The sequence below is a fragment of the Paramisgurnus dabryanus genome, chromosome 1, assembly GCF_030506205.2.
Source record: "Paramisgurnus dabryanus chromosome 1, PD_genome_1.1, whole genome shotgun sequence".
In the NCBI taxonomy this organism is placed as follows: Eukaryota; Metazoa; Chordata; class Actinopteri; order Cypriniformes; family Cobitidae; genus Paramisgurnus; species Paramisgurnus dabryanus.
In genome coordinates this window covers 55183968-55199805 of record NC_133337.1, presented here as the reverse complement: position 1 = coordinate 55199805, position 15838 = coordinate 55183968, and the positions used below count along the sequence as shown (strand labels likewise).

The following is a 15838-nucleotide window of genomic DNA, read 5'->3' as shown; positions in this document are numbered from 1 at the left end:
ACTTGTTTACTACAATTAACACTTAATATGTTTCTGTGTTTGCAGAACACCACATCATCATCTGCAGCCTTTTTTACACTTCACTCTATTCCAAGAAATGGCAATATTCTTCTTTTTCCCAGAAGCGCCTTGTTTCCAGGAAAAGTTTACCACTTCACTCTCACGCTCTACAAAGGCGGACGACAATCTGTCTCTGCATCACAGTCAGTGAGTGTTAGCTAATTCACCTTGCTTTTAGATGTTTCATTATACAAATGTATCATTAACAATCCGTCTTCATTTATTCAGGTTACAGTGTATGATACCCCTTTGCTACCTGTGGCTGTAAAGTGCACATCCTGTTATTCTTTTTCATCATTCCATCTGAGTCACAGCCAATACATAGCTTTGGCTGGCCAATGTTCTTCTTTTAAAGACACTTTACAGGTACCGGTACTCTAATTCTATGTTTTCTACTTGCACTGTTTGTCGCCAGAAAAAAACACGCTGGCTGCGTGCGAAATCACATACTGTGACAGTAGGTAGTGAATTAGATGAAGTACCCACCCATCGACAATTAAAACAACAAGTACTATATAGTGTGAATATGGATAGTATGAATGAATTTGGACGTGTTGAATTCATAACAACAAGTTAGTCATTAACTGGAATTATGTAAATCAAGCGCAATTTAAACACAAGGAACAGGTATTTAATATATTTGTATTTAAATAGAGCCACATTACCACTTTGGGCAATTTTTAATAAAACAACGCCCATCCTCCTCCTTCTACTTCATTGGATATCTCCTCTCCTGGGTATCACAGGATAGCATGTGTATATCGAATAAACACTTCGGGATCTTCAGAAAGTAGGTCTACATCTATATTTCCGAATATAAATTTGGAAATATTACTCACTTCGCCTACTGCTTTTCGTCTATTGTATGGAAGTATGCTATTTCGGGTGCAGCCAATCAAATGAATAAGTGTTCTTAACTTGTTAAACATGAGGAGCTCAGATGCAAAAGCTGCTTAACGCCACCTCCATCAAAAATGAGATACTGATATTGACCAAATGCTCTCAACACATATTATACGTTTATAAAAAATGTTTTGCTTTAAATTCACTTAATCCGGCCTCAGGCCATTCTGAAATACCAGTTTGTTGGCAGAATCCTTTTCAGCAAAGTCCTCTAAGTGCATGGAAGATGAATTGGATCAACGACAGCGCACATGTCAAGCATAGACTGTAAAAAAGATGGACGACGCAACGTCGCCTCCCTCCATTTTAATGAATTGAAGCCAAAAATGTCCAACCATGGTCACTGCCATGTTACGTAAAAACGTCAGTTTGGAGCCAAGGCATGCGCAGAAGGAATCGCCCGTGAAGCCAGAGGTGGAGGCTCGCTATCAAACTTCCAACCAAACGCTGGCGCACCCAATTCAACCATGCCAATCATAACGACACACCCTGTTTCTATAGCATCAAATTACTAGCTAAAATAAAACTTATCACAAAAAATAACAATTGAACATATATCAGCGTGATATCAACTACCTGAAAGGACCAAAACCATCTTTAGGAAACTTTTATTGGAAGTGTAAATATTTTTTTTAATTAAGGGCAGAGTGCCATTCGTTTGAATGGAGAGGGCGGGGTTTATGACTTGTACGGCAGCCAGCCACCAGGGGGTGATCAAAGAGCCAGCGGTTTGTCTTTTTTAAGACTTATGCGGCACACCCGGTGTCAAGGTGAAGAAGAGTGACTGGTAACTTTTTTATAAGTGGAAGTGGAGGTTTTGCAGTGAAAGAAAAATTTGTTAAATACTAATGAAAACTAGGATTTTCAATTACTGACTAATAACCTTTTCATTGTCATTAAAGTGAAATTACTGAACCAAAACATAAGAGTCTGATAAAAATGCTCTTTTACAAAAAAAATTTAAGACGCACTTAGAGGGTTTTGCATCTGAGTTCTTTACTTCCAAGGACAAATTCACACTGATCCTACGAAAGGTGTTTGTTGCAATTTGTTGGATCAGTGTGAATAACCCTTAAATTCCCATAACAGGGTTTTAAAAATTATAAACCTCACATAAATGTAATTGAAAATACCACCTCACACAGTATTAAGCGTTACCTCTTTATGTTAATATACAAAAAGGTCAAGCATCTCATTTTTCAGATGTATTGCTGAAAAAAACTTTTAAGAGTCCCCAATATGTAGTGCCCCTCATTTCAAAAACACCTATAATCACTGTAATCAAAATAAAATGCAGCATGAAGTCAAAACAACTTGGTTTTGTAAGTCAGTTCAACCTACTATTTTAAGTTTTGACCTGTGATAACAAGACATAACTAAAAAAAACTGGTTTACATTTTTTAACTTAATTTAGGTTACAGTGATGTACAGAAAACTGAATAAAAGCACTGAATGCATTTCTATTCATTTTAAAACACTTAATTTTACAGTACACATGGACTGCTGAGAATCATAGAGGTGAAGCTCTAAGTCTAAATGAAATCACTACCACAACAGGAAGCCTACACAGAGAGATCGTCATTAGACCAGGTGTGCTGATAGAGGACCATACATACACCTTCACTCTCAATGTGTCTGAATCCTCCTCTGGGCTTTGGGGATCAGCAAGCATCACTTTAGTTCCCAACCGCCCTCCCTACGGTGGCATTTGCACACTGTCACCAGACGACTCCCTTCATTTCTTGGAAACCAGAGTCTGTTACAGCTGCTCAGGTGGTGTGGTTTCTATATACTGTTATTTGCACCAAAGTGATGACTCTGTTGTTTGACCCAATATTTTTCCTCAATGGCAGGGTGGATGGACGATGATGATGGTGAGTCAGCTCAGCTGATATTTTCACTGCAGGTGGCACAGTGTGAAGACTTCGGACCATTATGTCCCTTGATAACACTTTACAGAGGACCTCAGAGCACGTTTGGCTCCCTGGTGCCACTGGGCAGTCCAAGCACAATGGAAAACAGATCTGTTATTCATGTGCTGGTGAAAGTTGAGGACAGCATGGGGGCTTCTGTCATCACAGTGAGAAAGTCAGTCAATTCTTGGATATGCAGTCTTTAAATACACATTTTCTTTTTAAAATAGTTCGGCCAAAAATGAAATTAAACCCATGATTTACTCACCCCCAAGCTGTCCGAGATGCATATGTCCATTGTTTTTCAGACGAACACATTTTCAGTTATTTTAGAAAATGTTTTAGGTCTTTCAGTTAATCAAATGTAAAGTTACGCGGTCCACGTCCTTCAAGTCCAAAAAATGTTCATCCATCCTTCACAAAAGAAATCCAAACGTCTCCGCAATGATGGGTTAGGGGTTAGGGTAATCTGCGCCGTTTTGTTGTAGAAATATCCCAATTTAAAACGTTATAAACGAAAATAACTAGCTTCCGGTAATGTCGCGATCTTAGACTCCTCTGTATTCAGGAGAAAGTATCAGCATAGTCTACGCACTTTTCTTAGTGACGTATGACAAATGCGGAGGGTGGGGGCACAGAGCAGCAGCACAGAACCCTCCATTAACTACGTACGCTCTCATCTTGAGTGCAGACGCGACTTAAATGGCGGCATTACCGGAAGCTAGTTATTTTCATTTATAAAGTTTTAAATGTGGATATTTCTACAACAACACCGCACGGATTTGCACATTTTTTTTGGACTTGAAGGACATGGACCCTGAAACTTTACATTTGATTAACTGAAAGATCTAAAACATTTTCTAAAATAACTGAAAATGTGTTAGTCTGAAATATGATGGACATATGTATCTCGGACAGCTTGGGGTAAGTAAATCATGGGTTTAAATTATTTTTGGCCGAACTATCCCTTTAAAGGCTTAACAGCTTACAGCTCCAAAGTAATATTTTGAGATCTTCTGTAGGAAACTGACAGTGCAGTTGAGTGCCCATCACTCAACAGAGTGGTTGAGAAACACGAGCCAATGGGAATTCAGGGCTTTGCTCCAACAAGGCAACCCACAGGACATCATACAGTATTCTATTGCCCTGACCAGCCAACTTAACCAGGTAACTGGGATATGACAAACCAGATGTCTGGTAACTTTTTTAACTAATAAAACTTTAATATATAACCGCAAACAAGGTCTGGGTTTTCTGGTTTCATTAAAATGTAATTTTTTTAAGTAATAAAACTTTAATATATAACCTCAAATAATATTATAATTTAATATATATAAAATAATTATTTTCTCAAACTTTTTTGTGGCTATCCTTTACATGCCTGAGCAATTTAACTTAAATGATAAATGATTTATAGTAACAACAGTGTTTGCCTTTTTTAAAACAAAATTTTCTATGATTTTCAAATGCTGTTGTTTGACCTTAACTTGTATTGAACCCAAAACATTCCTTTAAACACTCCAGTTGCTGTAGTCCTCTACTTTTCAGGTTATGTAACCAAATTTGATCTCTTCGACAGCTAAAAACCATCAACCCTCAAGAGATGGAGGACAAGATTCAGATGCGAGGAGTTGTGACTCAGGCCCTGGCATCTCTGCCGATCTCCTCTATTCAGAATGCAGCTCAGATCAGCTCAGCCTTATCCCAATCCACAGTAAGACCTTTCAAAAGAGATGACACATATAGCCCAAAGTATAACAGTTCCCTATGCCTTCAATATTAATTACAGCTCAACACAAAGCACGTCAGCAGCTTTCTATAGATCCAGCACAGGGCAATCATACAATGTGACACAAAAGGCAAAGACTCATCACCGAATATAGACTTCCCACTGTGAGAGAACCCTCAGTGGTGCTGAACATAATGAGGTGTTGAGGGAATTCAGAAGAAATTCATATTATCTAAGAACAATTTTGCTGCCACGTGTGATATTGTTTAAAGCAGATGATGATAAGAGTGCACATTTTATGTACTGGGAAAAATGTAGTCTTTTTTTCTGTCTGCAGGTGATTCCCTCTGAAGTGCAGTGCGAGAGCTGCCACGCAAAGGTTCTGAAGGTCACCGAGAAGATGATCAAAGTAATGCGAGAACAAACAGAACAGAGTGACATTGACCCCACAGAAACCGGCAGGAACATTCTGAATGTTATAAGTAATTACATTCAGCCTTCAGTAGAATTAGCATTCAGTGTGATATTAGATGTTCAATCTGAAGTTGCTTTACCATCCTTGCAGGTAGCACACTGACTGCTGATCATATGCAGAGAAGTAATTCTGGCCTCAAGCAACTGCATACATCAAAGACGGCCAAGTCAGCACTGAGTCAGATTTCAGAGCTCATGCGTATATTAATGATGTCGCGGATGCCTGGGGAAGAAGCCCTTTCTCTCGTCGCTCCTAAAATCAATGCCATGGGCGTGCGGGGTGACCCTACTAAAGATCTACTTTGCACTGATCCCTTCAGCCACTGCCAGTTTTACGTTCCATCAGCTCTGAGCTCTCAACTTAAGGAAGAAAACCAAGAAGTCGTGCAGATATTTCTGAAAATGGAGGCTGATGAAAATCCATTCATTCCAGCAGCAGAACCTCCTATATCTACTGTGCTTGCAGCCATGGAATTTGCTACAACGCAGGGCCAACCTATTCCCATTGCCAATCTGACACCGGACACTGCGATAGAATTTACATTGCACAGTAAGATAAGAGTGATGGATGACGAGAGGTTGCACAGGAAAAAGTTTACTCTGACGTCCATGGGGAGTTTTAACTTCACCGTCAAAGCAGTGGAAACAGACCCTCAGGCTGGACTTTATATTTCCCTTAACTTCAGTCTCATTCCAGGTAAAGTACACCGGCCAATGCATCTTATTAGACCGTGCAAGTACATTCTAATTTATATCACGTTTGTCTTATCATTTAGTGCCCCCTAACTTTCTATAAGGAGCTCAGATGCAAAAGCCGCTAATCGTCAAAAAGCGAGATAATGAAATTAACAAAATACGCTCATCAAATACCTTTGCTTTAAAGGAAAACACCATCTTTGTACAGCACGTGATGAATGTGTTAGCATTTAGCCTAGCCCCATTCATTCCATAGGGTCCAAACAGGGATAAATTTAGAAGCCACCAAACACTTCCATGTTTTCCCCTATTTAAAGACTGGTGATTTTTTTAAGCGGATAATAATGAAAACTATATTGTATGATAGAAGAGTAATATTGACAGAAGTTTGTGCGAGGAGGGAGTAGTCAGGAGTGATGATGTTTCTGCGAGCCGAGGTTGAAGTACTGCAAAATAAGTGCTCTTCCACCAAACAATATAGTTCTCATTTTTATCCGCTTAAACTATCGCCACATTTTATTTTGTGCCACCATTCTTACTAATGTAACTACTCATGTAACAGTCTAAATAGGGAAAACATGGAAGTGTTTGGTGGCTTCTAAATTCATCCATTTGGATCCAAAGGCATGAATGGAGCTAGGCTAAATGCTAACACATTCACAACACGCTTTACAAAGATTAATTGTACGCATTGAAAAAAGATAGGTATGTATTAATTTGTTGTTGAGGTAAGAACATAGTAAAATATAAAACAACAGTGGTGTTTTTCTTTAAAAATGCTTCATCCCGGACCCAGGACATTAAGAAATTAAGAGCCTGATAAAAAAAATGCTAATTTACAAGAAAACACATCAGTGAGCTGTGAAACAAGTCAATAACGTAAGGTAAATTTACAAATCAAAATCAAACTGTTTAATGCATTTTCCAGTCTTACTGTGAATGACTTACAATTCTTCCAATGCACTTTAAATGAAATACATTTTTGTTTAATCAACTCAGATTTACAAGTCATTTCAACTTACTATTATTTATCTTGTCTATAGATGAGTTGTTATAACTTATAAAATAAAGTTGACAGACTGTATTTTTAACTATATTTTATAAGTTTGATATATTTATATATTATATTATATATATCAAACTTATAAAATATAGGTAGCAACTCATTTCTAGTTGACATCTTTTAAATTATTTTATTCATTCTTTTTTATTTATTTATTGCACTACAACACAGATATTAATGGTTTATTAGTTGAAATTAAATAAATATGTTATTTCAGTTAAACTTGATACGGTACTGTAATACGATTAACAAACCTGGAACTACTTCATAGTAGTACATGTATGTTTACAAAAAATAATGCACACCCTTACACACTGGTTTGTAAACCAATCAATCAGAATGAAGCATTCAACAGACCTGTGGTATAAACTGTGTCAATGATATACAAGAATAATACATGAGTACTTATTACTGATTATAAAGCATGTGATTTTTGTTGTTGTGCAGAAAGTGGTGTGACAGCCTCTGGACAAGTATGGATCTCTGTGTCTTACCAGTCAGATCATCTGCTGTCTCAGCTCACTCTTTCCAAATCTTTTACCATCTCTCTCTCATCTGAGCCTTCATCATTGGAGCACACCATCTTCCTCACACCACTGTAAGCTCTTCCTGCTCCTACATTTAGTTGAGAGTGACATAAATGTGACTCTGACTATCTAGTCAGGACTATGAATATTACATTTACATGAATTAATTAATTTATTTTTGTTTATATATTAAACAGCTTGAACGGTTCTGCTAAAGACCTGTTTGTAAACCTGTCGAGTAGCATCGGCACGGACGTTTCCGTCTCGACACTCTTGTTCAGCACTTTGTGCCGGTTCTTCAATGCTGATGAGAGGCGCTGGAGCGGCAAGGGTTTGAGGGCTCTGAGCGGTAGCACCCTTGACACGGCCCACTGCCTCACCCAACACCTCACCATGTTTGGAGCCAGCCTCTTCGTTCAACCCGGGACACTTCTTCTGCTGCCCCCTGTATGTATTTCATTTAAGTTGAAACTTGTAATTTCTGTGCAATTATTGCAAAAAAATAATTTTGCCTAAACATTACATTTTTGGTGTTACCAGTCAGATGAGCCAGTGAGAAACATAGTGGTGGGAATAGTTTGCGGAGTCTTGCTACTGATTCATCTGCTGGTTGGTCTTATCGCCCACAAACTGGATCACCTGGAAAGTCTGCGTTTGTGTTGTGTCCCGCTGTGTGGTCAGAAAGGCCGCTATCAATATCGGATTCTGGTAAAAACTGGCTGGAATAGAGGGTCTGGTTAGTAGAAATATAAATGTATAATCCAGTTCTCTAAACCCATCATTAAATCAGAATAAACAAAAACTTACCAAGTTACGAAACACTGACTTCCCCAGGTACCACTGCACATGTTGGCATTAGCCTGTATGGTCTGAATAAAAGTGGTTCACGTCATCTCCAAAGAGAAGGAGCTTTCCAGAGAAACGGTCTGGACGACTTCCAAATAGAAACGGATGCCTGTCTTGGAGAAATTTGGAAAATACGCATCTGGCATGACAACACAGGTGAGGTTGTAAACAGCTTCCTTTTGAAGTGATCCTTGAAATGATAGATAGAAATAATATATGGTATGCCGTTTTACAGGTCTAGACCCATCCTGGTACTTGCAACATGTGATTGTCTGGGATATACAGACAGATAACATGTTCTTCTTCCTGGTGGAAGACTGGCTGTCTGTGGAGAATGAAAAGAACTCTGGAAGGGTGGAGAAAGTTGTTTTAGCCTCTTGTAAGTAGTATGCTTTTCAGACACCTACATTTTGAAGATTGCATTCATGCATTGTGTACCCCCTTTCACTTTCTCATTTCACACTCTTGTGTTTCATGCAGGTCCTCAGGAGCTCCAGCAGTTTAAAAGAGTCTTACAAGCCCAGTTGCTGTTCGGGTTTCGAGAGCACCATTTGTGGATCTCATTATGGGAACGACCACCCCACAGCACCTTCAGCCGAGCACAGAGGGTCACCTGCTGCTCCCTCTTATTACATCTGTACCTGGGAGCTGGAGCAGTGTGGTATGGAGCAGTGGGCACAAAAGGTAACAGGTAATTGAATTGAACTTCTAAGGTCATGGAAACATACTGAACTTATTTTACACATACTCTGAGACAGCTGATTACACCTTATTTTGTGTTACACCAATTTTTTCTACAAAAAGTCTTTCTTATTGACTAATGGTAAGTGAGAATAGTATTCCTTTACCTCTGGAATTTCTTTTTTGCTTTGAATTTTTTACTGCAGTGGTCCAGTTTCCACACAGATGTTGATGAGCGCAGAGACCATTTTGGTTGGAATGACCATGGCGGCTTTGATGTTCCCTCTCCAAACCATTCTCAGGTTTCTGTTTCAAAAAACCAAGAGCAAGGTGCATACAATTTATCTTTTCATTTAGAGGAATCATAAATTTGATTTAGCTGTTTTTCTTATCAGTTTTGTTTATTAAGTATTGCAATACAGAAATAATACCATTTACCACAGCACAAAGCAGTGGTTTTCCGGACAGGGCTTATCCAAGTCCCAGACTAAAATGCACGTTTGAGCTGCCTTTACTCTTTCCCCACCAATTAAGAGAAAACATTTGCATGAAACAAGTTTCTGAATATTGTTTTATGTTAATCTGCAATATCGCGATTATCCACTAGATAAGATAGGCGCATTTACCCAATTTATGAAAAAACTAAAGCCAAAACGTTATTTACTAATTTTAAACTCTATGTATGTTTTGATAATCGTTCTGAATCTGATCTCTAACAAAATTCTTCACAAAAATGCAATTATTTCAGCTTTTTGCTAAAAAAATTTTTTTTAAAGAAAAATACCATATTTAAGAGTTTATAGACCCTTTTACAGCCCACGTGATCAAACAGCCTGCGTGCGCATTTTGGCAACAGAAGTGGTGTTGTTTCCCAGTGGTTCTAACGTGTTGGCACCTCAGAAACAAGCAGTAAAAGGGTCTATAGCACAGAAAAAAATATAGATAGGATGAAACTTTTTTTCCCGTTTTGTTTGTTTGTTTGTTTATTCTTTGTTTAAAAGCAGTTGGTCTGTTCTTTCATTTGATATATTTGTATGTTTATATATTTTTAGAAGAAAATTTTCCTGGAAGGCATTTTGTGAAACTTTTGTTGGTTGGCGGGCAACTTTTCAAAAAGTGGCTGGCGGGAAATTAGTTAATTTAAAACACCTTGCACTGACACATCCTAACATATATCTGTGCCATTGTTTTGTCTCAAGGTGTTTTTTGTAAAGTATGTTTTTAAAAACTACTTAAATGTCCTAACATAACTAAGGCCTAGTGCTGGATTAATCTAAACCCTGTCCGGGAAAGTGCCCTAAAATGTTTGTTTGTTCCAATCCATGGTTGGGTAAAATAGGAACAAACCCAACAGTTGAAATTAACCTAGAAAATGTCTATATTTGATTCAAAATCCAACCATGGGTTAAAACAACCCAGCATATGTTCATTTAAACCCAACAGTTGGGTTTGTCCATATTTGACCCAACCATGGGTTGAAACAACCCAGCATTTTAGCAAATATGTACATTTCCCCTTCAGACCCTGCATCCACTAGAATGGACATCACATGTTTTGTGGTTCAAACCAATAAAAATGCATGCTTGTCCCTGATCAACCAATCAAAATAAGTCACACTGGGAAAAAACAGGTCTGAAAGGGTTAAACTGTATATTACAAGATAAAATAACTGAATTGACGGTTTAAGACAACGCTGTAGAACAATCCCAAATAGCTCTAACAGTCATTGATGCTCAAGGTTGCTACATGAGATATTAAAAACGAATGAATGGATTTTATTTCAGATGACATTGGAGTTGTCTCTGCCTCCATCTCCCGTGTCTCACACTGTGGAGATGGATGTGTTCTTCAATCGCCCAGATCTCTCCTGTTCCTCCTTTCTGTCTCTGCCTAATTGCCCGGACTCCTCCATGTATGATGGACCGTCTCCTTTCACAGTGAGCAAAGTCAATCCCATCCCATCTTTAAAGGAGAAGTTTACCTAAAAATAACTTTTCATTAGCTCTCCCTAATTTGATATGATATTCTTACGTGGAACAAAATATGTAATCCAGTTCATCTTCTTTAGCTGGTAGTGCTATGATAGATAAAAGTGCATTAAGAACCATTTTGCTTGTGTTTTCCTCTAAGAACTCTATGCAGAGCAAGAATCTTGATTCAGAGTTTTGGAACGCTTCAGATCCTGAAAATGATCGGTACCAAGATGTCTACATGCTGTTTAAACACTTGTTTTTAAACATATTTATACCGTCTTTTAATAATTTATGTATTGATACTTCACAGATCAGATCTCTGGCCATCATGTGATAGTATCTTTGGCCTGCCTGAGCTGGTAGGAGGTACTCACTTCCTAAAGAGGAAAAAAGCCCTTCTACAACTACGTTTGTCTACCCCGACCTCCGACCACAACACATTAGAACCAACCAAGTCTCCAGGTTGGAAAAAACAACTTTGATCACTGTTTGGTTGCCAGTGGCTACTGTTCTAATAAAGTTTTTTTTTATTTAGAGGAAGATCTTAGGTCTGTATCTGCAGACATGGATGCCACGAACACTCTCTCCTCAGAGCAAGCTGCATCTGACAGCGGCCATTTTACACCCAATGAGACCACCCTGTCTGATGAGTGAGTCCTCTCCTGCTATCTCACATACTGTACAGTTTACCTGTATACATGGTCACACATTTATTTTTTCCCATACAGCCAGGACAGCTTGTGTAGTGATTGGTCTGATCTGAGCCTGGATGGTCCTTCATACGAGCCTGGCCTTCAAAAATCCTACTCCACTCTTTCAATGCTTAGTGTGGCCAGTACCTTCCTTCCAAGCCTCCCGCCTGACTCCACAAGCACCACATCCAACACACGCATCGGTGAGCACACACCTACACAAAATAATTGGAGTGAATCATAAAATATTTTCCTTTTAGACCAATGAACCTCTTTATGGGCTGTTCAGGTGTTGTTCGTGGTGTGCCTGGCTTTACTCTTCCATCCTGGGTTCTTCGTGTGGTTTACCTGCTGGTGGCTGTATTGCTGGGAACGTGCTTGGCTCTGGTGGGTCTTTATGGCAGCAGATTTTCCAGCTCTGTGGTTCTCATGTGGCTGGTATCGACCTTGTCTGCCTTCTTCACTTCCTCCCTGCTGCTGGAACCATTCGCAGTGAGTTATCAGTCCATTATAGCCCTGTTCTGTGGAAACAAATTAAACAGATCATATTTTGTCTGCAGATATGTGTTCAGGCACTGTATATGGCTGCCGTTGTGAGAGCAGTGGACCCAGAGGTGGAGGAACGTTTGGCTCAAGAGACTGAAGTAAGAAGGAATGAAGAAGATATGGGCGATAAAGTGCACCCACTCTGTGGATACGGCCTGCTGCAGGCTAAAGAGGAAGCACGGAAACTGAGGACGCTTAGAGGCCTAATAAGGGTGAGCGCAGATCGGAGTCAGAAATTAACTAGGGCTCAGGATAATGATACAGATGTGTGCAAAATTTGGGGGCAGAATTCACATTGTACAAATCCATACAATATCAAGGCAGTCTTAGCCTAGTGATCAGGATTTTTAACCCGAAGGTCGCTGGTTCAAGTCTTACGTCCAACATAAGGTACCCTTGAGATTTGAATTTATTTCAATCACTACTACAGTTTCTTTAATTAAAAGTCAGCTTGACATTAATGCTGCTTTTTTATGGTCAGAAGAAACATGCAAAATTAACTTTTTATATGGTAAAGGCCGAAAATGGCCCTGAAAATCAATTTGTGGTAGCAAATATCACCTCTTAATAAAAAAGTACATTTCAGACATTAGCTCAGAATCCATTCAGTTTTGATTTAATTCTCAGGTACTTCTAACAGCAGGATTTTAAATCTCACCTGTCCACTTCTTATTTTAATGGCCTGCTCTTATGTTTTATCTCGATGATCAGAATTGCTTAGTCTACATGCTGTTCCTGTTAGTGGTTCTGATGGTGAACTACCAGGAAAATGTGCAGGAGAAGAGCAGCAGACAGCTTCACTCATCTATTAAACACACGCTGATCTCAGCTTCATCAGAGCAACCCGGCCTCACTGCATTATCAGGGTAAATCAGTCCAGCTGTTTAAATGTAACATTCAATTTCACCATTAATCCACATGCTGCTAATATCTGATTAATATTACAAAGCTATGTCTATTACATCTGCGTAATGTTGATATAGCTGTTAGGTAGCAGATGACTAATGTAATAGAAAGTTTCATGGGTTAGATACAGTAAACAAAAGGTACATGTACAAAAATGGTATAAAACTACCTTTTTTGTCACTGTGTTGCCCCCTTAAAGGTTCATTTTTGTACCTTTATATGGGTAGGGGAGAGCGGGGTAAGTTGTCACATGGGTGTTCATAACTCCAACATCAGAGGCTCTATCTCAAAAATCAAATAGCCACATTGTGTGACGAAAACTTCTAAAGTCAACTTCGTGTTCACATGTGGTCAAGATCGCTCTAGTCTGATGTTAACACAATTTTCTAATTTTTGTCTTAAAAAGTAAACACTATATATTTAATGCAATACAACTTTGTTAGGTATGAATGTTAAAAACTATTATTTTGCACAAAATAGAGGAGACAATAACGTCTTTTGATACTTGACCTGGCGTGCTATGTTGAGCTAACCCTGAGATTTAGCCAACATTAGCACACATGTCAGTTTGGGGCAAGTTGTCTTAATGACTTTGGGGCAAGTCGTCACATGCTTTCACACTGGAAATAGTTAACACTGGGTTATTCTAAACCTCCGGGTTAACAGAATCCTGGGCTATCTGTTTCACGTTTCACACTGTTCGTACTTAACCAGGGGTTAAGAGATAACCCTGGGTATTCATAATCTGACGTTTCACACTGTGCATTCCTAAACCCTGGGTCAGGTGTCTGAAACCCTGCTCCTACACCGGTCTGTAATTATCAGGCAACCCTGAACATCTTGATTAGCTGCTTCGGCTGTGTTTAATGTGGCATAACATTATAACCCTGCTTCGTTTCACACTGCGTGCTTAGGCACCGCAATGCGGGGTTAACTCCACAAAAGCAGAGCTAGCAGGGTTTCATAACCCTGGTTAATTTCAGGGATAACCCCCGCTTTTAAATTACAAGTGTGAAACGATCCTTAACCAAGGGTTAAAAGCAGGGTTTAGAATGACAATTAACCCAGGGTAAAGCGCAGTGTGAAAAGCCCTAGATTTAATTCTAGTTCTGGTTTGAATTTACTCAAATGAAATCAATTAAAATCACAATTAAGTAGGAGTGTGACGATTAATCGTGCAAATGCACGTTTTCTCAATGAATGAATTTGAATGAATTACAGGGGAAATCCCAGCACATCCAAAAGCCAGAGGGCGCTTTCGTGCAGAAACTCCATTTGTGCCACAGAAGAAGTACCATTACAAACATGTTTCTCAATATGCGTTCTTCAACGATCTTGCGTCCTTGTGTTCTCGCTCTACGTCATCATTAACCGTCGAAGTTCAATTACAATTCTCAAGAACGCAAGTACAGAGGACGCATGAAAATACCCAGAAAACGCAAGTCCGTTCTTTGCGTTCTTGGAATTGAGAAACAGACACTATTCCAGGAAATGTCTATAAGAATATTTGTAATGCTTTTCTTCAAATTGTTTCAGGTATTTTCATGATAATAAAGAATATTTTGAATGATTTTGTTTAATGAGTGTTGCATTTTTAAATGCACGTTATAAACGACTTCCTACTAACCAAAACAATTTCAGACAGGTGTTTTTAATGGGAAACTTGATTAATCGTCACAGCCCTACAATTAAGTAGTTTTCTTCTTTTTAGATAATTTAGAGTGACAACTTACCTGCCGATGGGGCATGTTGTCAGAAGTGAATATTCTCTGTTCAACTGTCTACAACTCCGTAATGAGATAAAAAATGAAAGTGTAACGAATACAACATATGTGCCCAAGACTTCCTTCTTTCATTTGGTATGAGATTTATACCATTATACTGTATGGTGCTCAGTAAATGTTACACAGTGTGACAACTCTCCCCTATACCACACATTGAAATGTAGGACCTATTGTGTACCTTTTGTCAGTTAAATTGTATGTGTACAAAACAGTTATCTGTACATTTAAAGGTACACAATAAGGAACAGTAATGTACCCCAAAAGGAACACCATTATAGTATACCTGTAAAGGTACAAAACTTAACCTAGAGTACCACCCCAGCGACAGAAAATTGGGTTCAGTTTTGTACCATGAAATGTGACAATACATTTTTTAATGACTTTTTTGTTTTATAGATGGATGAACGCACAGCAATGGATAGACAAAAAATTATTATCACATTTGTATGAGAACCCTACTCTTTCTTTGATCGGCCTGCCACGTCTTCAGAAAATTCATTCTCAAAACTGTAAGGATTTATAATACAGTAGTTTCAACAAACACAATATAGCCAAATGTATTGATATTGGTTTTGCTTCATTTAAAAGGGTGTCAGCATATTTTGGACCAAGTAATGTACCATAGTAATGTTTGTTAACGAATTTAGGTCAATTTTAAATCATTTCGAATTGTCTTTACATCTTTGATTTTTTTTGTAAAGAAAAACAAGTTTTTGGAAAAGCTAAATCTTTTTCTCAAAGTTTGCAGTCAAAACATCAGAGATCTGTTCCAGTCTGGTCGACATCCTTTGATGCTGGCTTCTTACGTTTCATCACATGCCAACCCTGGACACCAGAGATCTTCAGAAGCCGGCATGAACACTCCAGCTCTGTTAACTCGGTGAGAGATAACAGGAGAGAAACAGGGCCCTGTCGATGAAATAAAAAGAAAATGTATTGATCTGTTATATGGACGTGCTTGAAAACATTACATTTGTAGGTTTCAAGCTTTCTTCATTCGTACTTAGTTCTGTTTTTAATCATTCTAGCTGTCTCTTGTCCATTA

General features: G+C 38.6%; 2 protein-coding genes across 2 annotated transcripts in view; one reads left to right on the top strand and one right to left on the bottom strand.

The window, feature by feature from the left end:
• eme1 (essential meiotic structure-specific endonuclease 1) overlaps nt 1-7705 on the bottom strand; it is a 34943-nt gene extending 27238 nt beyond the window's left edge. Inside the window, exons 1-2 of the mRNA XM_065242386.2 lie at nt 7585-7705; nt 7333-7453 (exon numbers count right to left, since the gene is read on the bottom strand). The gene's annotated coding sequence lies outside the window, so the exon portion shown is untranslated. The remainder of the gene's footprint in view (nt 1-7332; nt 7454-7584) is intronic.
• The window catches only part of pkd1b (polycystic kidney disease 1b), a 36041-nt gene that overhangs the window by 11051 nt on the left and 9152 nt on the right, over nt 1-15838 (top strand). Inside the window, exons 12-36 of the mRNA XM_065242385.2 lie at nt 46-207; nt 289-426; nt 2454-2736; nt 2817-3051; nt 3899-4043; nt 4456-4590; nt 4943-5087; nt 5171-5776; nt 7286-7436; nt 7563-7812; nt 7906-8101; nt 8200-8367; nt 8447-8590; nt 8692-8902; nt 9099-9222; nt 10677-10829; nt 11023-11087; nt 11176-11327; nt 11401-11515; nt 11594-11760; nt 11847-12049; nt 12118-12315; nt 12815-12969; nt 15190-15302; nt 15535-15673. Coding sequence (XP_065098457.1) covers nt 46-207; nt 289-426; nt 2454-2736; nt 2817-3051; nt 3899-4043; nt 4456-4590; nt 4943-5087; nt 5171-5776; nt 7286-7436; nt 7563-7812; nt 7906-8101; nt 8200-8367; nt 8447-8590; nt 8692-8902; nt 9099-9222; nt 10677-10829; nt 11023-11087; nt 11176-11327; nt 11401-11515; nt 11594-11760; nt 11847-12049; nt 12118-12315; nt 12815-12969; nt 15190-15302; nt 15535-15673 — 4553 coding nt within the window. The remainder of the gene's footprint in view (nt 1-45; nt 208-288; nt 427-2453; nt 2737-2816; nt 3052-3898; nt 4044-4455; nt 4591-4942; nt 5088-5170; nt 5777-7285; nt 7437-7562; nt 7813-7905; nt 8102-8199; nt 8368-8446; nt 8591-8691; nt 8903-9098; nt 9223-10676; nt 10830-11022; nt 11088-11175; nt 11328-11400; nt 11516-11593; nt 11761-11846; nt 12050-12117; nt 12316-12814; nt 12970-15189; nt 15303-15534; nt 15674-15838) is intronic.